Source organism: Penicillium macrosclerotiorum (assembly GCF_028827735.1).
Source record: "Penicillium macrosclerotiorum strain IBT 26536 chromosome Unknown utg000006l_segment0_segment0, whole genome shotgun sequence".
NCBI lineage: Eukaryota > Fungi > Ascomycota > Eurotiomycetes > Eurotiales > Aspergillaceae > Penicillium > Penicillium macrosclerotiorum.
In genome coordinates this window covers 4,047,035-4,068,451 of record NW_026643085.1, presented here as the reverse complement: position 1 = coordinate 4,068,451, position 21,417 = coordinate 4,047,035, and the positions used below count along the sequence as shown (strand labels likewise).

The 21,417-nt window shown below is 48.5% G+C and overlaps 4 protein-coding genes across 4 annotated transcripts; 1 reads left to right on the top strand and 3 right to left on the bottom strand.

Moving 5' to 3' along the window:
* Window positions 1–1,279: 1,279 nt before the first annotated feature.
* On the top strand, window positions 1,280–4,015 carry N7462_006745 (beta-glucosidase; the record flags this gene model as incomplete). Its single annotated transcript, XM_057078463.1, has 3 exons — window positions 1,280–1,349; window positions 1,483–2,089; window positions 2,170–4,015. 3 exons carry the CDS (start codon window positions 1,280–1,282, stop codon window positions 4,013–4,015), a joined length of 2,523 nt encoding a protein of 840 aa, XP_056934043.1.
* A 278-nt stretch (window positions 4,016–4,293) lies between these two features.
* On the bottom strand, window positions 4,294–16,632 carry N7462_006744 (uncharacterized protein; the record flags this gene model as incomplete). Its single annotated transcript, XM_057078462.1, has 7 exons — window positions 4,294–7,235; window positions 7,289–9,154; window positions 9,215–9,924; window positions 9,964–12,181; window positions 12,236–12,456; window positions 12,516–15,600; window positions 15,663–16,632. 7 exons carry the CDS (start codon window positions 16,630–16,632, stop codon window positions 4,294–4,296), a joined length of 12,012 nt encoding a protein of 4,003 aa, XP_056934042.1.
* A 1,531-nt stretch (window positions 16,633–18,163) lies between these two features.
* N7462_006743 (putative MFS transporter) lies at window positions 18,164–19,799 on the bottom strand (the record flags this gene model as incomplete). Its single annotated transcript, XM_057078461.1, has 2 exons — window positions 18,164–19,115; window positions 19,183–19,799. The coding sequence occupies 2 exons, from the start codon at window positions 19,797–19,799 to the stop codon at window positions 18,164–18,166; spliced, it is 1,569 nt and encodes a 522-aa protein (XP_056934041.1).
* A 1,057-nt stretch (window positions 19,800–20,856) lies between these two features.
* Window positions 20,857–21,370, bottom strand: N7462_006742 (DUF3140 domain-containing protein; the record flags this gene model as incomplete). Its single annotated transcript, XM_057078460.1, has 3 exons — window positions 20,857–21,058; window positions 21,163–21,279; window positions 21,342–21,370. 3 exons carry the CDS (start codon window positions 21,368–21,370, stop codon window positions 20,857–20,859), a joined length of 348 nt encoding a protein of 115 aa, XP_056934040.1.
* Between the last annotated feature and the right edge of the window lie 47 nt (window positions 21,371–21,417).

Here is a 21,417-nt window from a genome sequence, read left to right as displayed (position 1 = left end):
TTTGACGGTCCCCTTCGATCTCGCGATAAGGGGCACGTGATGCGGATTAAAGAAGCCCCGGCGGTGCTTTCGGCGATGCTCCGTCCATTGCAAGACACCCCGAAGTACTGCCCCAGGGACATGTATAGAGCCTGCACCGAGAATGGAGTACAGTTCCAGGCATATAGATGCTCAGGAGATAGGATCGCCATTATCAGCATACTTCAGATTGGCATTGAATGCCCGGCTTGGACATCGTGTCCTCTGCAGAGGCCCGGAGTGGTGGATGCGCTAGGATTCTAAATTGCCGAAGATCTGGTGGCGTCGGTCCCTGCTTTAACCTGAGTCCCGGATCCCGGCTATTATCACTGCGAATCTCTTCTCCTTTCGGCTGTTTCTCAAGATCTACTAGCGTTGTGCTGCTGCCGACTGAGCCATTCTGTGTGCAGCTTTGGCCATGCCGAGCTCGGAAATCGCTGCAGTTAAACACATTTGACAGGGTGAAGTAGGCACATGTCTATGCATGGCGCGTGGGGATCTTGTTTCTAACTGAAGAATCCATCATACATATACACAAAACACAAGTCATAGATTATTGATTGCCGGATATCATTGAGGGGAACTGGTGTATCGGCACGATACAAGTGTGTTGCATCTATATATCGGAGACCACTCGGGGATTCTTCGTTGCCCCTCCTTCGCCCTTTATTCCTTATCGATCAAATATGGCGCTCCGGCGCTTTCATGCTTTCATGCGCTCAGAGATCCCTAAACCGACAAAGAAACCATCCTCGGCAGTTCCAAGCGTTGTAGATGGCCAGCCTCAAGACGGCCAGCCGGGCCGCGCAACCGACTGCCCGCTTATCCGCCGCCCGCACGTCGCGTCGGGTAAACTTCGGGCGGTTCTCCGTTCCTGTTTGGGAGGCCAAGGGTGGGCTTGATCTCCCAAACAGCCCACTCACATGCCGCGGGGCCCCCGGAGCTCCAGGAATTGCAGATGCATCTGACCATGATTCCCATCGCTTGCATCGTCTCCAGCAGTTCAAGCGGAGGTGGCGGTCTCACAGTGTTGCGAGGAGATTATATAAGTACTGCGATCGAACCCCGGAGACGCATTGCTGAGCTGTGTCCCCCACTTCAGTTATCGAAACGAAGTGCTTATTAATTATCCAGCTACTCGGTGGGCCACTACGAACAAGCCCTTGAACACGCCGGAAACAACAGCGAAGACGGCTTTTGCGCTGGGGAGATAGCTTAATTCTCTGATCTCGAACAACGGACTCAGTCCTAAACAAACACAATGGCTCCAATCGATGTTGAGAAGGCGCTCGAAGAACTGACGCTGGGCGAGAAGGTGGCTCTTACCGCAGGTCAGTTCGAAATCTGACCACATACCCATTCATAATGCGGATCGTGGACTGTTGGCTGTGTTGTTCCTCCGCCGCATCGTTCATTTTGCGTCGCCATGCGGAGATGCGGGCTCATACTGACACTCCGTGACAGGCCGCGACTTCTGGCACACTGCGTCAGTTCCGCGTCTCAATATTCCCTCCCTTCGCATGTCAGACGGCCCAAACGGCGTTCGCGGAACTCGATTCTTTAATGGAATCCCTGCTGCATGTTTCCCCTGTGCCACTGCCCTCGGGGCAACTTGGGACACTGAGCTCCTGACCGAAATTGGCTCATTGATGGGCGAGGAAGCAATTGCAAAGGGTACACATATTGTATTAGGCCCAACGATCAACATCCAAAGATCCCCACTAGGTGGCCGTGGCTTCGAGTCATTTTCCGAGGACGGTGTCCTGTCTGGCACCCTCGCCGGTCACTTCTGCAAGGGTATGCAGGACAAGGGCGTCGCCGCGACGCTGAAGCACTTCGTCTGCAATGACCAGGAGCACGAGCGGATGGCCGTGAACAGCATTCTGACTGAGCGTGCTCTTCGTGAGATTTATCTGCTTCCCTTCCAGCTAGCCATGCGGATCTGCCGCTCAGCATGTATCATGACAGCTTATAACAAGGTCAATGGCACTCACGTTAGCGAGAATAAGGTAATTATTGATGATATCCTGCGCAAAGAGTGGGGATGGGATGGTCTAGTCATGAGTGACTGGTAAGTCTGTCTTTTCCTGGATATTGAATAGGTAGACGGACCGGGTGAACAATGACTTTAATGCCTTATCCTTTTTGCAGGTTTGGGACCTACAGCACATCAGATGCAATCAATGCCGGCCTAGATATCGAAATGCCTGGTAAGACACGCTGGCGTGGAGAGGCCTTGGCCCATGCCGTATCTTCGAACAAAATCGCCCCGTTCAAGCTCGATGAGCGTGTGCGTAACGTGCTGAATTTGGTGAACTGGGTCGATCCCCTGGGCATCCCCGAAGGTGCCTCCGAGAAAGCTCTCAATCGCCCTGAAGACCAAGCTCTCATGCGACGTGCAGCCGCGGAGTCTGTGGTTCTCCTGAAGAATGAAGGTGGTGCTCTTCCCTTAAAGAAGGATAAATCGGTCCTCGTCATTGGCCCAAATTCCAAAATCGCCTCATACTGCGGCGGCGGCTCCGCATCGCTTGCGCCTTACTATACTATATCTCCATTCGACGGGGTGTCGGCAAAGAGCAACGGAGAAGTCAAATATGTCCAGGGTGTTTACTCACATAAGGAGCTACCGCTTCTTGGTCCTCTCCTGAAGACTACAGATGGCAAAACCGGATTCACATTTAAGGTATACAACGAACCGCCAAGTGCTGGACAAGACCGTACTGTTGTTGATGAGCTTCATCTTGTTGCATCTACTGGCTTTTTGATGGACTACATCAATCCCAAGATTAAATCTATGACTTTCTATGTTGACATGGAAGGCCTATTCACCCCCGAGGAGGATGGACTGTATGACTTTGGCGTTACCGTCGTTGGTACTGGTAGGTTGCTTGTTGACGGAGAGGTGGTCGTTGACAACACCAAAAACCAAAAGCAAGGCTCGGCTTTCTTCGGCACAGCTACCATCGAGGAGCGTGGTGTCAAGGAGCTAAAGGCTGGACAAACTTACAAGATCCTATTTGAGTTCGGGAGCGCTCCCACCTCCGATCTCGACACCCGTGGCATTGTTGCCTTTGGACCGGGTGGATTCCGCTTTGGTGCCACTCGCCAGGTCGGCCAGAACGAATTGATTTCTAAGGCCGTGGAGCAAGCCAAAGAGGCTGAACAGGTTGTGATATTTGCGGGTCTCACGAGCGAGTGGGAGACTGAGGGCTATGACCGTGATCATATGGACTTGCCCCCTGGCAGCGACGATCTGATCAGTCGCGTCCTAGAAGTGAACCCCAACACGATTGTCGTTATTCAATCCGGAACTCCTGTGACAATGCCATGGGCCAAGGATGCACGCGCCCTTCTGCAAGCCTGGTTCGGTGGTAATGAATGTGGCAACGGTATTGCTGACGTACTTTACGGAGATGTCAACCCATCGGCAAAATTGCCTGTCACATTCCCACGCCGTCTACAAGATAACCCTTCGTATATCAACTTCCGTTCCGAGCGGGGCCGTGTCCTCTACGGTGAGGACATCTACGTTGGCTACCGCTATTTTGAGAGGAGTGACCTCGCCCCTGCCTTCCCTTTCGGCTACGGCTTGTCCTATACCACCTTCACTCGCACCGCCCTCAGTATCCGCACCGTTCCAGAGCAGGCTGCATTCTCTGAATACGGCGAGCCCATCACAGCATCTGTCACTGTCACCAACACGGGCTCCATTCCGGGTGCAGAGATCGTGCAGCTCTGGGTGATCCCACCATCGACTAATGTCAGCCGACCACCGCGGGAGCTCAAGGCCTTCCAGAAGGTTTTCCTACAGCCTGGGGAGACCAAGACAGTCGATCTTAACGTGGAGAAGAAACTAGCGACCAGCTGGTGGGATGAACAGCGTGAGAAGTGGATTTCTGAGAAGGGCCGTTATACTGTCTTGGTGACTGGAACTGGTCCCGAGGAGCTCCGTGGTGAATTTGATGTTGATAAGACGAGATTCTGGCTTGGTCTTTGAATATCATGATTATGATGCTGATGCTGATGCTCCTGCCGCTAATTTTGTTAAGATAAGGTTCGAAGATGGCCTGTCGCAATAGAATGAATTTGCACTTTCTTTTGAGAATATACGACAACATTTTATAGAGATACTGTAACTTAATGATGAAGTCGCATGAACTTGAAGCTACAAATTGACATGGTATCAATAAAAGATGACCTACAAGTAGGGTTTGCGTCTGTTAAAGGGCACTGCATTCCTAGGATTTATTCGTCCTCTCTCTCAACTACTTCACATCAGCCCATGGTCTTGTTTGACCTCTTGTCCTTTATCAATCGTGGCAACAGGATTTCCCCGTCCGATACTTGGCGCAAATACACCACGAGCAGACTATTCATGCCTGCGGCTTCAGCATCCTCAATCCAGCTGTTCACCGGAACTGTTTCAAACAGTTCCCCTGTGCCGGATTCCATCACCGATCGGACTTCCTTTTGCCCCACCTGTATTTCTCCAGATTCATATTGGTATCGAATAAGCTGTGGAGCCGACAGGGCACTGTCTTGCCAATACAATGATTCGATAATCTGCGCGGCAGCAGATTTCACGGAAATAAAATCAAGTACACCGGACCATGATGCCGAGTCTGGAACTTTCTTAATCTTTTGACAATACTTGACAACATTACTCATCAGGTCAAGCTCAGGGGCATCGATTCCTGTCACACTAGATGGTCGGTGAAGGCATACTGGGAGCCCGAATAGCTGGCTGGTGCGCTCCAGGTAAACCTCGCAGACCCACTTTGCCGTAGTATAGCCATCTTTAGGGACAGCGGGTGGTTCATAGGAGGCCAGAGACTTTTCTCCAAAGCTGGTCTGGGCCGCCAAGCGGGTAACGCTGGCAGATGAGATGAAGTGAAACGGAATATTCCGCGGCAAGGCGAGCCTCACAAGCTCCTCAGTAGAAGCAACATTGATCAACTTGAGAGACTGGTAGCTTTTCATGAAAGAAACATCAGCCCCATTATGGATGATGCAGTCAACGTGGGAAAAGATCGAAGCGACATCGGCCTCTGATAGTCCTAATTGAGGAGACCCCAAATTTCCGTGAAATACGTGCACCTTTGAATTGGCGAAAATGGTGGGCAGTTGAGCGAGAGGCTTCCTGACCGCAATGCAATACACAATATTGATCCTGTCATCCTCTACCAGCTGTTGCAATATTTCCTTTCCAATGAAGCCAGTTGCACCCGTAAGCACTACCACCCTTGGTTTGGAAGATGCAATATACCCTTCAATTCTTGACGTCACTGGAAGCCGTGCAAGCATGGACTCAAGCTCTTGGCCCCAGTCAACTGAGACTGCAGAGTGCGTGGAAGACAGATTCTGGATACGGTGGGCCATTTCTCGCAAGGTACTTGCTTCAAACAGTTCGTACAGGGGAATAGATATGCCCAGTCGACTATTGATCAATGATTGCAAATTAGCCAAGGAGATTGAGCTTCCGCCGACGTGGAAAAAGTCCGAATCAAAATAAATTGAGTGGAGCAAAACAAGTTCTTTTGGAATGGCCTCTCTCCAAAGTCGAAGCAGGGTTTCTTCAAGAGGAGCCAGGCTCTGATCATCCGTCATCTCGATCGTGATAGGTGAGATGGGGATGTTATTGATAGCCCGACGGTCAGCCTTTCCTGAGACGTTCTGAGGAATTGAGTCCACTGCTATGATAACTGACGGGCGCATATATTGGGGCACTGGGAGATTTCGTGCAAGGCCTTGAAGATATTGGGTCACGTTCTCGTGAATGTGCGTATCGGCTATGACAGCGAATGCCACGAGGAATGGCTCAGTTTCTTGCTCTTCAGAGGTAAATCGAGCAGAGACAATAGTCTGAGAGATAGCACCTCCCGAATAATCAACGATTACCGACTCAATCTCTTCTAAGTTGATACGAATCCCTCCCACTTTGATCTGATTATCGCCCTCAATGCGGCCCAAGAGAACCAAACCACCGTCTTGTCCTAGGTATCCTTTGTCACCCGTGGGATGAATAGTAGTCCATCCTTGAGCCCTGAAGAATGAGCTGGCATGTTGATCAAGGAGGAACCGTTCTTTCCCTTTATCATCAATGAGATAGCCTTGCGCAACACCGGCTCCCCCAATAACTACCTCACCGGGCACACCAAGGGCGACAGGGCTCATTTTCTCATCAACAATGTAAACGGAGTAATTGGGAAGAGTATAGAGTCGGAGAGGCGTACAATCTGAGTTCAAATCAATTTGCATGTATGGAATCTGGGCCGAACTGGAAGCAATTGTCACTTCTGCGGGACCATAAGCATTAAACAATCTCAGATCGGATTTCGCAAGAGATTGAAAGTCTCTGATGAGGGCATTCGGGAATCTTTCTCCACCTGAAACTGCCGTGGTCACGTAACAGTGTTGTAAAGAATGGCGACCGTGTCGAAACCATGCGAGATATTCGGATGGAGTGGCGAATAATGTTGTCACCTTTTCTTGCACGATGAGGTCTGTCAAGGCAAGAGAATCTCCTCTAACATTCTGCGTGGCAATCACTAAAGTCCCGCCATTACAGAGGGACATCAAAATCTGATACATTGACATGTCCCAGGCATAGGAAGATTGATGGAGCACCGTTTCCTTTCCCACTTGGAAGCTCCAGGCATGACTGGACGAGTGTATTTGTTGAAGATAGGACGAATGAGAAATTGAAATTCCCTTCGGAGTCCCAGTGGAGCCACTAGTATAGATAAAAACCGCTGTCTGAGCGCCTGATGCTCGAATGGGAGGGACAGGATGTCCAGCCATGATGCCAAGGTCATTCACATTGATCGGGGTTGCGGGTGTTTTGAGATGTGGAAAATCGGATAGTGTTGTATGATCAGCTAAAATCACGACGGGTTGTGATTCTGAAGTAATGGCCGCTAGCCGACCCAGTCCGACTTTTCTGTCTAAAGGTAAATAAACTCCTCCCAGGCGCCAAATAGCCATTAATGAACATATCCAATCTGTGCTTGGAGACTGAAATACTCCGATGGGAGCTCTTAGATCTACACCATGAGCCTGGAGTGCATTTGCAATCACAGAAGTTCGGTGCTGGAACTCTGAATAAGTGAGCTTAGCACCACATGCCTCTTTGAGGGCTATCCGGTCAGGGTATGCTTGCACAATATCATCCACGCGGTGTACCAAAGTCGGCGGCCAGGGATTTTTCAATTCTGGCCCTGAAGGAAATTAGTGGGGAACGGCATTTGAACGTTAGCGGGAAAGTAGTTACCTCTTCCAAGACTCAATCCTCGCTCAATATCGTTTTCTGAGAACAACGGAGGCCAAGAAATTTTGGTAGCAGGATTCCGTGTGAATTCTCGAAGAAGATTATAGTAACTTTGAAGAAGAATCTCCGCATGATCCAATGTATAGAGATTCTTTTGGACAAGGAGGTGGATTAGGGATTCTCCACTGCTGAAATTCACAACATCCAGGTGGAAGTCATAAGACGTTTCGCCAGTAGTTAAGAGCGATCCCTTTGCTTCGCATCCGCAAAATTCTCGTGACTCCTCAACCCTTGAGCGATAATTATAGAAGGCCTGGAATATAGGGTTATATGAGGCAGAACGCGGGACATTCAGTTTGGACAGCATCACGTCGAATGGAACCCTCGAGTGTACGAAGGCCTGTTGGGAAGTGGTTCGTGTGTCCTTAAGAGCTTCCCCAAACGTATGTGAATCATTCATTGAGAATTGAATAGGAAGAAGATTCAAAAACATGCCAAGACTGTGGAGGATGTCTGCGTCTGTCCGATTGCTGTCTGCAACGCCGATGCAGATGTTACTTAAAGCCAGCTGCCGCTGGAGGAAAATTTGCCACACTGCTAGGTGGAAATGAAATGGGGTCACTTTGAACATGCGACAACATTTCTCGATATCGCTCGAAAATCCAGGCTCAAGTCTTAGTTGGGCACGGTGGGAGGAGTAACTAGGAACACTAGGGCGTGCCTTTTGCAAAGAAAATGAGCAGAGTGGAAGCGGAGAAGGAAGGATCGGAAACTGATTTTGCCAATATGTGACATCCGCTGCCCATGTGCCCTGCTCATAATCTTGTAGTTGTCTGATTGTGAAGTCAGGATATTGTAATGTATCGGGCAAGAAGGCGTGCCCTTGATATGCAACTTCGAGCTCTGACCAAAATATCTCAAAGCTAACACCGTCCATATTGATATGATGAAAGCCAAATATTATCCAGTGCTGGTCTGGTGTCATTGACAGAAGATGAACACGCATTATCTCACCATCAGAGATATTAAAAACATGTGATCTCATCTGTTGGAATGCAATATCAACTTGATTTTTGTGGGTCACCTTGGTATGCTCGAGGTGCAATGAGGATGATTTCCATACACCTTGCTTTGGCCGATTGTCGTCATCGATAAAAAAGAAAGTCCTTAAGGCTTCATGACGCTCACCGACAACCTGGACGGCTCGCGCAAAGTCCCCGACACGCAGTTTTCCTTTCAGTTCAAAAGTGGGAGTAACATTGAAGGCAGTTTGATCTTGGACAAAAAGCTTCAGGACCCAAAAGCGAGACTGTCCAAATGACATAGGTGCAGTTCTTTGTATCGCACGCTTTTCAATGACATCAAGGTCATCTTCAAGGGAGGTGAGCGAGGAGCTCTCTTCGTTTTGGTCTGAGCTAGAGTCTCCCGCTTTGACCGAAGTCGATGAGCTGCCGCTTCCATTCTCAATGGATGACGGAAGGTAATCAAGATGGAACGTTTTAAGAGTTCCTTTCTCTTCTACAGCCACAACAGGTGGTAAAGTCTCGAGAGTGGATGTTAGTGGGCTGGCAAATGCTGATTGAATGGCTGACTGGATGTCAGTAACCTCAGGCTCCGCCTTCACACAATCCTTATAGTTTGGAACTAGTGATGCCGGGAGAGAACTGGCAACAAACTCTAGAAGATCGCGTACTGATGTTGCATTGAAGATTTTAAGCACCGGAATGTCCACGCCGAGCTCCTTTAAAAACCATGAACGAAGGTCGACAGCTACTAAGGAGTCAACACCGAGCTCATCCGGGCTCATTTCGAGAACATCCTTATTTGGGTCTGATTGTAATGCCGAACGAAGTTTGACCGTGAAGCAATCTGCATATGTTAACTATAACCCGCAATTGGAAGTAGAATTGAAGTAGAATGGAACCGTACCTTGCAAGATAGTCATCACCTGACCCTGAGACGTAGCATCTAACAGCTGGGACTTGATCGCGACGCCTGCTTTGCTCTTTTTCTCAGTTCCAATCAATGTGGCAGATTTGAAAACCAAATGTTGAAATATCGGATTGGATATCCAATCCTTCGAATCATCATCATCAATTCGGAGGCCACTGCAGAGATCCGCACCACTTGACAGTTCCAAACATGAAAGGACTCCTTCCGCAAAGACCTCGTGGAAATCCTGTTCAGACATCCAAGAATGGCCAACCTTGTACAAATATGACTGCTGACCCATGTTCAATTCACGTGTCACGTAACCATTACCCACGATAGCGCCAATATTGATAGCATACCCAGGAAGGCCGCGACTTCGCCGGCGTGCTGCTAGACTGGTCATGAACATATTTGCAGCATTGTAAGCAGCTTGCCCTGGATTACCTGTCAAAGCCGCCATTGACGAGAAGAATATCATAAAGTCCAATGAGTTATCTGAAAAAATTTCATCTAGCAAAATGCTACCTTGAACTTTGGGCTGTAGTACGTTTTTCAGTCTTGGAAGATCCAGATCAAGAAACATGGTATCTTGCAACACCATAGCTCCTTGTGCAACACCTCCTATTGGCGGCATTTCCTCAACAATTTGACGGTGAGTGGCGTGAACAGAGCCACGATCAGCGATGTCGCTTATCTTGGTGAGCACGCTAAACAAAAGATTGAAGGGTTGTAGAATCAAAACTTACTTTGCGAAGATCCGTATGGTGCATCCAACACAAGCCATTTGTCGTATCCAGCTCTCATCAACCTTGGGATTTCGACTTGAGAGAGCAATATACCTTGCACCTTGGCGTGCCATCCATTGACAGAGGGAAAGACCAAGTCCTCCGGTAAGACCGACAAGCCAATAGGTTTTATTTTTTGCGAACTTCACGAGTCTGCTGGCTGGAGTGACTTGAACCGGTAGAGTCGACTGGCCCCACGAGATGACTGACTGTGGAACGAGCTTTTGGTGACTTTCTATCAAGTCTTGCAAACCTAACGTAGGGAGTCGTCGGACATTAATTGGTGAGTGATTGCTATGCGCAGCTGTCCAAGCAGCCTGTAATCGAGACTCTACTTGGCCAATATCAGTCCGAGAGGACAATTGGGAGGCTTCTCTCGTTAAATATTGCTCATTATCCACTTGGCAGTCAGCTGGTAGCAGCTCAGTGAGTAGAGCCAAAATTTCATCATCTCCGCCGACATTGAACAGCCGAGCAATATTGGGAGGAATCTTATTTAACAATTCACGGCGTGTTGAATGACGGTGAACATGAATCCACGGTGATGAACAAGAGCTGTCCTTTGTCGTGAAAAATACCAATTGTACCCCTCTTTGATTCGCGTACTGTGTCAAAACTGCGGAAAGTGAGAACTCAGGATCTAAGATTGCTAAAATTTTTCCAGGGAGCACATTTTTCACAAGTGATTCGGCCAAGAAGTGGGTGTAAATACTGATCATCGATCGGATAGCCTCAGCTTCTGAAGTTCCAACATCTACCACCCATGAGGGCGGAACATGTTGCCGCGAGTCCAGAGATTCCGCAAAACCAACCACGTAGGATTTACTGCAGGGTTTCTTTCCGGCGATGAGAAACAAATGATCCGTTTCAGTGACCATGATGGACCGCAGAAGGGAGTGGGCGACCTGAATCTCAGTTCTACCAGATAAAAGTAGCGATTTTGGATTTTCGACCTCTAGAACTTGGTAACTATCTGATCGGGAGATAGATGCCGTGCTCCGACTGCGATTTATCCTTTTGACAATTAATCGTTTTGAGGAATTGTACCTAGTGTTTCGCTGGGAACTGAGCCGGAGCCTAGGAATGAAGGACTGTCCGTTTTTCATCGAGATTTCGGGCTCGGTGTACCACAAAATTTCAGCCAGCTGACCACTTTGTTCCCATTTATCGGTAACATCAAGGTGTAGCAGCCTTCTGGAGATTGTCTCGCAATTGGTCTCCATTAGTGAATCAAAGTCGAGGAATTGAACCCGGAGATGTCGCATTTCAGTGACGATGGTACGTTGGACACCTATGAACATATTGCCAGATGGATTATCTCCTTGGGCACCATATCCCACCCATAGAATGTTCTTGCTCTTTTTGAACAATTCTTGAAATGCTCTGAGTGTCTTAGAAGTCATCGTCATTAGGGTCGGCTCATCAAGTTCAGCCAGGCTCAGAACTGTCCCCATTACAGGGAGTTCTTCAACGACAACATCGGCAAGACACTTATAAGATTTGATAGTTTTATAATTACGACCAACCATCTCTTTAATCTGTGCAACCAATGTTGAAGTCAGGGCTGTCTTGCCGCCAAGGATGGTCAGTGATTCAACATCTAGTTCTTTCTGGTCCATACCGAAGGGATTTCGCAGGAAGCTGATCCGATGGTCGACTGCCTGGGTCAACATAACCGAGAAAGGAATGGGTAACCCTGGATGGTGGGGTATTAGTGCATCGACGCCCGAAAATCCCGATGTTTCCATCAATTGTTCCCATCGGTCAACCGAGACACACGGTGACAACATTCGACCTTCTCGATGGCCTAACCACCAAGCCGGGAGACCTCCGAGAATTACTCCAAACCGCATCACATTGGGATTTGTCAACTCCAGAACGAGTAAATAGCCTCCAGGCTTAACAAGTCGACGAACATTGCTCAAGGTAGCCTCCAAATTCTTTGTTGCATAGAGGGCAAGGGAGGCAATGACCAAGTCATAAGACTCCTCTCCGTACCCTTGCTCACGAATATCGTTTTCGATATCCAATTGTCTGAAAGCCATTCGTGATTCATATTTGTTAAACTTATCCCGAGCAGAGTCAAACCAATTCTCGACAAAATCCGTATATGTATACGAGGCAAAGGCAGTATCCATCTCCCGAATGAGAAATTCTGTCGCCTCACCAGCACCAGCCCCTGTGTAAAATATAAGAACTAGAAAAGAGCGTCTGTGGTTATGAATGATCTCACCTATCTCGAGCACATTGATATGCGGATAACGATTGCTGATTTGACCAGCCATTCGGGCCATCTCATGTAGATAGGACTGCATCCCGATTGTCTCTGAATAGAATTGACTCAACATATCATTCTTCATCAAGATATCCAGAATATTAACCTCCCCGCGGACGATATCCGGGAGACTCTCGCCCACTAGACGCAGAGCTTGGAAGTCAACATCTCCAGAGTTCCTTAGTAAGTCAGCGATATTCAGGATTGAAATCTCAATACAAGTTTATGAGTGACCCACCTGTCGAAGATCCGCAGTATTTCAGACTTTGTGTCGCTTTGCCACTGGGTTAGTGCAAATTGATGGGTTCCTGATTCAACAAGAGAGACACAGTGAAGGGCGTAGGACAGTAAGTGACGATGATGCCAATTAAGCCTTTCTCGGTCAGCAAAGGGGATCGAAGAGTGCAAGCTCTTCAGATAGAAATATGCTATGCGTTCAAGGTCAATTGAAGCTTCACATTTCTCTGTAAGCCAAGAAAGGTCTGAACTATCTGCATCACGACCAGTGGGCTCTCCCGGGCCCCAAGTCATTTCGGTAAACAACGGAATGTCTGTGGCAGAGGTGAGCGGTACCAGAGGTGTAGTATGTAGTCCCTGTAACTGAACTACAGTAAAACGACCATCTGAAGAATAAATGTCAACATCACCAGAAAGTTCTGCAAATTTAACATCTGCCACAGAGGAATAGAAGGGCAAGAATGTTCCCGGTCCTGCTAACGATTTACAGCTCGAAGGATTGATACGAATTCGGTCAATCTTTGTTGGTAGATAGAGACTTCGTAGGCGACCATCCTGTGGAAAACAATAGGCTAGCATAATGGACTGGATGGCGCCATCTAAAGTGGCAGGATGAATTATCAATGGGTCGGTAGCGGTGTCCTGTTCAGTAGGCACAGCAATCATTCCGGTAGCCTCGTCCATCTTTCTGCTGAGACCAGAAAGCGCTCTAAATGGACCCGAGTAGCCAAAGCCAAGCTCTGATACGGAGCTATAGAAGCGCTCCTCATCGAGTTGCAGAAATGGATCTTGACTGCCAATTCGTGGCGGGAGTGAGTCATGGTTGCAGTTCCCAAAAATAATCGAAACTTGCGCAGATGCATGGAGAGACATCGATGTTGTTCCCTTGTTAGCATTAGAATGACAGTTAAAAGTTGCCCTTACAAGATTACTCTGAGTTTCCGTAATTGTGAGGCTAAATATAACCTCTACTCCGAAATTCTCTTCAAGGACCAATGCTTGTCCAATGACGAGGTCTTGGAAATCAATCAACTGGATAGAACTCAATCCATACTGCTCAATAAGCAGCTGAGTTGCACTTGAAATATAGGCTGCCGCAGGAAAGACTATCTGGCCCTGGACTTGATGATGTCTGAGCCATGGAATTTCACGCGAGTGAAGATAATTACGCCAACGCAGCTCATTTTGAGAACTGTCGGGACATTTTGTGCCAAGAAGATGATGAAATTTATCCCGCCCACTGCGCAAAACGGTCGACATGCGAGACTCGTGCCAATATACGCGATCATGATCCCAGGAGTAAGATGGAATCCCCTTCAGAAGCCTTGGATGTTGTTCGTCATTTGTCACTCTGGTTGTAAACTTCGAAAAGTCGACTAAATGATCGCCCAATGAAGCCCATAAGGCGCCAAGAGACGACGCAAATGCCTCTCTATCATTTTTACCACGGGCTAACGTTCCAGAATATGGCAAGATATCGCCAGAGACGTCTTGGATGATTTGCAATGCAGGGCCTTTGAGAGCTGGATGCGGCCCGACTTCAAGGGCCATGTGAAATGGGCCTGCTGCACCAAGGGCAAAGCTGACGGCTTGAGAAAACAGAACGGGGTTGACCATATTGTTACTCCAGTAAGTATCGGTCAGGCTATCATTGATATCATCGATATTTTTGCTGTAGACGGAGGAAATCCACGCAGTCCGTGAGTTTTGTCTTTTTTGTATGGTGATACAACACTTCTGCATAGCTGCGATGTATGGAGCTGCACAGGATATCATGTGGTGCGAATGGTATGCTTTGTCGACTTTCAGTAATCGACAAAACTTTTTCTCGTCTTCAAATATCAATTTAGCCTCGTCAATTGCATCGGCATCACCAGACAGTGTAACACTGGTAGAAGAATTGCAAGCGGCAACGCATATCCTTCCTTTGAGAGACGGCATATCACACAATTCTTGAGCATCCTCCAAAGATGTACCAACAGCCATCATCGCTCCTCGGGTACCAACATTGGTACGAGAATATTGCAGAGACAACCCCCGATAATACGCAATTTTCATAGCATCAGCAGCCGAAAGATAACCTGCAGCGAATGCCGCGGCGATTTCACCGGATGAATGGCCAACGACAGCGACGAAATAAACGCCAGCTGCATTGAGTAAAGTCACCAGCATAATCTGTACAGCAGTGCTGAGTGATTGTGAGAATAAAGCCTCTCCAATACGGGAGGATGATCCATCCTTCAGAATTTCATTCTTCAGTGACCAGGAAGGACGATCCTCTCTAGGAAGTGATTGTAGTGCTAAATCCAAGCTATCAATGCAATCAACAGCCAAGGATGAGCTAGTCACCAACTCCGCCCCCATTCGGGCCCATTGAGCGCCCTGTCCAGTGAATATTCCAAGAAGCTTTGGATGTTTTATATTGGATGTTTTACTGGATTGAAGAATATCCGATGGCGTTTGAACGGCCTCGACCAACTTTGTTATCAGGTCTTCCGAGGTCGATGCAGATACTGAATATCTCACTGGCAAAGTAGACCGGCGGCAGTTCAAAGTCCATGATAGATCAAGCAGATTGAGGTCACTTTGCTCTTTCAGATATGCCGAATAAGCTTGGAGAGACGCCAGAAGAGAAGTTTCTGAGTTCGCAGAGAAATTGAACGGCGTAAGTAACGGCGAAAAACCGCGAGACTTATTGGAATCCTGATCGAAACTCTCAAGGATTGCGTGGGCATTAGCGCCACCGAATCCAAAGCTATTCACACTTGCTCGCCGAGGCGTGCCAGATGAAAGCTCTGGCCAATCTTTCGCCGTGCTTGCAATCTGAAGGTTGTCATAGAATGGTTTTATGTCGGGATTGAGCTCATTGAGAAGGAGATTCGGTGGTATGACTGCATGCTGCAGTGAAAGAGAGACTTTCAAGACAGCTGCAAGGCCAGCTGTGCCTTCAGTATGCCCAATTATTGTCTTTATTGACCCAACAAATAGCGGTGACTCTTCTGCCGTGTCCCTAGAGTAGCCAACGCTCGATCCAAAGAAGGCTCTACTTATAGCTTCCGCCTCAACTGGGTCACCGGCGGGTGTTCCTGCGTTACGTTAGAAAGAGAGTCAAATGCAAGATTTGGCAATTTTCAATTATTTTGCATACCAGTTCCATGGGCTTCAAAATATTGCGGCCGGTCGCGGGATTTGGATAGGTCAAGTCCTGCTCTAGTGTAGGTTGCTCTAATGAGATCAACCTGAGCTGCCGGATTGGGCATTGTAATCCCTTTAGTGCGTCCATCTTGATTTATGCCAGTCTCTCGCACTATGCACTCAATGTGATCGCCATCAGCCAGCGCGGCACTAAGGGGTTTCAGAATTGCAGCAGCTATCCCGTCACCGCGGGCGTATCCATCCGCATCCTTATCCCACATCCGCGAACGACCAGAAGGAGACAGCATTTTCAACTTGCTCTCGGCAATATATTGTTCAGGACCCAGCAAAAGATTTGTTCCTGCTGCAATTGCCACAAGTGATTCACCATTGCGCAAGCTCTGAACCGCTTGGTGGAGAGCGACAAGGCTGGAAGAGCAAGCCGTATCAATTGTCATAGATGGTCCGTGCCAATCAAAGAAATATGACACGCGATTGGATAGAATACTTCGTGCCGTTCCTGATGCGAAGTATGTAGGAAAGTTTTGAATGTCTCTACCCAGAAGATCCGCATAGTCGTTGGTCATTAAGCCAACGAAGATACCAGTATTGGAACCTTGCAGATGCTCCATCGGAATGCCAGCAGATTCCAGGCTCTCGTAGACGATTTCTAACAGCAATCGCTGCTGGGGGTCGATGGAGTTCGCTTCAACCGGCTTGGTCCCAAAGAACTGGGCATCAAATAGCCGATGGTCGTCTGACAAAAGATAGGAATGGCGAACATTTGTTGTACCATGATGGCTGCCATCTGGGTGGTAAAAAGCATGAGGATTGAATCGGCTGTCCGGTATCTCTTGCAATACATCCCGAGGTTCTTTCAGTAGTTCCCAAAGCTTAGAGGGCGAAATAGCATCGCCAGGGAATCGACAAGCGCTTCCTATGATGGCAATTGGCTCGGAACAAGCTTTGATATCACTAGCCATCGTTTCTTCTGAGTTTCACCAACCCACAACGGTCTAGTGCAACCAATGTGTGACCGAAATTCACAATTAAGATGCTGCAAGAATTTTGTTGAGGGATACCGAAGAGGAAGTTCGCGTGGCTTTCGTCCTGGAAGATTCTGCGATGAGCGGTACGTATCAATATACCGAGGTTCACGATGACGGCCAGGCAGATCGGACACTGGGGTCGATATTTAGTGTAGAAACAACAAGCCAGTCTTTTCAGCTCGATCCGACTCCGACTCCTCGCTTAAAGGTGCAGTATCCAAGAAAATCACAACGTGCGGTCAAATCTACAATATCAGTTTTGGCCCGCCCCTGCATAGTCCACGAGTGTACCTGTGCCACCTTTCTTAGTCAAGGCTCATGGTCAAGGCCATGAGGCGAAACAGGCGATCTTACGGCCTGTCATGTTCAAAGCCAGCCTGTATTTAAAGAACTCCCGAGTCCGAGTCCGAGTCCGAGTCCGAGCTTCCATAACCTGACGAATCATCACGCAATTATACCTTCAGAGACTGGATGTGATACAGAAGGATTTGACTTGTGGCTAGATGCCATGTATCAAATCTGACGTCTAGCAGGGTGGTCATGCAAAGCCCATGTGTTTGAGATCTAGTCTGAGTGAAGATGTTATGAACATCAGGTCCAGATTGAAGCCTGATGAAGGCCATAGCATATCAATACCAAGCGGGAAGCCGCATTTAAGACAAGGGTGACTCTCGTGAGGTGGCCAACTGAACTGCATAACGCGCCACACCAAACGTGGCTTATTGCGTTGAGCAGCTGCATCGAAATAAATCTCCGCCCCCCTGGGCTCTTCGGGAAATCTTCTGATAAACCGATCTTCTGGGATTCCAGAAGTCAGATTGTGGATCTCATGCTACATATGTGTTTGAAATTTTGATAGCTGACAGTCACATTACTGTATCATGGGCCTTCGGGTTTAGGCATGCTATACTCATTGCGGGCTGATTTCCACATCAATGAGAAACAAGCAAGAAGTTACATTGTACCCAATGGGGCGGCTTTTACTAGTAGAAAACGTTGTATTTGAAGGCAACTTCAGTTAGAAGATAAGAGAAATAGCACCACTGCTTCCATGGCAATTAGGATCTGCAACCAGATCCTAGATCCAGATGCCTCCTGGGAAAAGGTCAATGCAAAGGAATAGTGTAAAAATGAATATATGAATTCCATTATCCTATCCTGTTCACTAGCTGTGTTTAGTATTTTCATCTCCAGCAACTGTGTTTACAATAAGTGGCTGCCCTCAAACCCTTTCCTGTCCGCTGAAGATGCCTGATGTAACAATCTGCTCAAAATCGACTGATCTAAGAAATCACGAATAATCCCAATGTTCATGAGGTGTGATTACTCAGGATGGATGATTAAAGCAGCCTATCGGAAGCTACTTGTTTTCACTACTATAAATCTTGAAATAGTACATGGAATTGACTTCATTGTATCTGGATACAGAAAGAACTGCCAGAACCCACTCGTTGGCATTCAAATATTAATAAATATAAACAAATTCGTCATTCTGCCGGTCGGTCAGATCTTCTGTCACATGTGCGCCTGCGTGAGCAACTTGCTGGCCCATGGCATCTTCCTCATTCGTGCCATGGAGACCATGGAAGTTACTCTGCATCGAGTAATCGATGATTTGAGCACTCTTTCCATTCTGAACACGGCGATGCGCTTGTTGTTTGTTGAGAAACCAGAGATTAGCCCACTGGATCAGCACAACTGCAGCCATAGCAATGAAAATACCCAGGCATGCACGGAGACCAGGATGATAGGTAGGTGCATCCTTTGAGTTGAACAGCAGAGGACCCACGATATTACCTGCCGAGGAAGCGGCATTGTAGAGACTCATCGCGACCGACTTCTTGGTGCTTCCCGCCGTGTTACCAACAATCCATGTCACCACTAGGGGGTTCCCACCAAACAGAAAAGCGAGCAAGTAGTACCCTGCAAGCAATGCACTCTGCTTCGAGTCAGTTCGCGGAACGGCGTACAGAATAGCCAAGCCAGCGACAACCGGTAGCATGAAAATTGCTAGTATCGCACCCTTGAGCCGGGCGGTCTGAGCTAGATAGCTCGCGAGCAGAATCACAACAAACTGCATAGCTCCGAAAGGCATGGTCAGAAGGCTTGTCTTGTATTTGTCATAGCCTAAGCCGTCGAGGATGAGGGGCCCAAAAATGTTGGTCACGCTGGCTCCAATGTTCAGGAGCATGGCCATTCCGATCCAGAGATAGGTCTTTGGCTCCAGAGCCGCTTCAAGCACATGGCTAAACTTGAAGTCGGTATTTCCTGTTCCCGTTTGGTTGGCTCGGAGGCGTTCGATGGCCTGTAATTTCTCCTCCTCGTTCAAGAACCTAGCAGTCAACACGTCGTTGTCTAGACGCCAATAAACGATTGGGGCGGAGACTATTGTGACGAGTCCCACAAATAGAAAGATACTAGGAGTGAGATTCGTTAGCATCCAGAAATTACTAAACTATCGGGTTTATAGGCCAGGGGCCTCACATCTGCCATGATCGCAACACCTCCGAATTGATGTGTGCCAGTCCATATGACAGGGCAGCTGCTACAATAGTCGCCAATCCATTGGTACTATACCATGCAGCGATGCGGAGGGGTTGCTCCGCTCGACGATACCATTGACTAGTTATGACGCCAAAGAGAGGTAAACATCCCGCCTCGAATAAACCGAGGAAGAATCGAGCGGCCATCAACTCTCGGAAGTTGTGGCACGCAGCCATACACGCCTGGGCAATTCCCCATCCCAGGCAGAGAGTTGGCATCAGAATCCGATGGGGCACTTTGACGATTAAGTATGACGAGAACGGTTGCCAGGCCAGCTGGGCGATCGGACCAATGGATCCGATCAGTGAGTACTCGTTCCCCGTTAACCCCGTGTCAGTCTCTAGGCCGAAAGTTGCGCCGTACCCGAGCACCGACTTATCTAGAATCTGAAGGAAATAAACCCACACCAGCACCAGAAGAATGGTCTGGTCGGTCTTGCGGCAGATGCGCTTGCTATCCTCCTCGGTCAACGGCACATGAGGTATGTCGGTCTCCAGTCCCGACGCACTCTTCGCCACTTCCGGGCTCTCATCGTGAAAGGTATTGGGCTTGGACATCGCTAGATGATGATCTGCGGAACGAGAACGTGAAGGACTTCGTGATTTAAAGGGAGAATTTATCTTTGGTCACCCCCACGCTTTCTCGTGGCCATGGGGGCTTTCCCCGCGTTCCCCCACGTCTCCGCTTTTCAATCAAGGAATCATCGCCGGCCATCTTCTCGTGAGGTTGCGCCCCGAGCTACTCTTTGGTAATCATGACCTGAAAGAGGTCAGGAGTACCGATATGGATCCGAGAGACTGGCGGACCTGGGAGGTTCGAGAACCGTGTACGAACCGACCTTGTTCAACTACACGGGGTGTGGGGGACGCGGGATGGGAAGGGTTTCGGGGTCACGGAGGCAGGCAAAGACGGTCGGGATCTTCGGGGTTTCGGGGGTGTCCAGCCACCGCGTCACCGCCTGGAGGCATCGAAATCCCCCGGGGATAGCCGAGACCCGTCATTAGTCCAGAGCCTGTGGTTAAAAGCCAGTGAGCCTTCCTTCCCTTTCAACTGTAGACTTGAGCTATCCTGGTCTGCCGTGAGGCTAAGCGCTCTGCCATGGCGTCTTAGTAAATCAAGTTATCGCTAGAGATGATCGATCATCTGCAGGCTGCGGCGATTGTCTTGCCTCGCGCCACGCAACATGCCACAGCATCTTGGCAAGTCCAACGAGGCCTTCTCTCACCCCCACATTCCGTGGATTACAGATCCCCATACAATAAACCCAATAGGTAACGGATTGCAGAAGGGCAGCAGGTGTTGCAAGAACTTTTGATAAGACGCTGCCTGGCCGCCCGCATTACAAACGCACGGTGTCTACGTTGTGAGAAACTCCTCACAATCCAGAAAAATAGCTTCAAATCAAAAACCACACTCGAAGAGGCCTAAAAATATCCTGTAGTTCTTATTTCCTGTCACCTGCGTGTATATTTTTCAGGGCCTATTTCTATACTTCGCTTCCCTCTCGGCTGGCTGGGAAACACTAACAATTGAGACAACGGATTTCTGAAATCTCTCCTCTTCCTTACCGATACCGACCGATCAACACAAGCTTCGAGCCGAACTCGTCCATGGTCATTCTTTGAGTGCATCATGTCCCCAGTTCTTGAGTGAGCGGTAGCTTTTGCTGTTCGGGTTGCGCTTGACGGCTTCTTCTTGGGCAAGATGGCGTTTACAGTAGGAAACCACCTTGCGCATGTGGTCGATCTCAGAATCCGCATAATCTGATGGGCTTCGCGATGGATTATGCTCCAAGATCTGAACTATCTTCCTGCCACTGTATTTTGGGTTTTAATTTTGATTAGCCTCTCAGAACTCGAAATTTCGGGGGGCTCTCTCATCGCCAGAGGCGGGCGCGAACGAACTTTCATCCTCACTTACCTCTCATGGCCAATGGTCTCGCCAGATTCACCCGCCCATCCCGACGACTGGGATTTCTCTTCTCTAAGCCACCCACGCAGCTCATTGGGTGTCATATTAACGAGCTCATTAAACTCGCTATGCCATCGTTAAATTCAATACCGAGAGTTAAGACGGGGGAGCGTGGGGGAGGGGTGAACCTGATCACAGTGTCTTTGTCCTTGACCATTGTCGCCGTCTGGTAGTTCTCTCTTTATTTTGGAGTATAAAATTCGA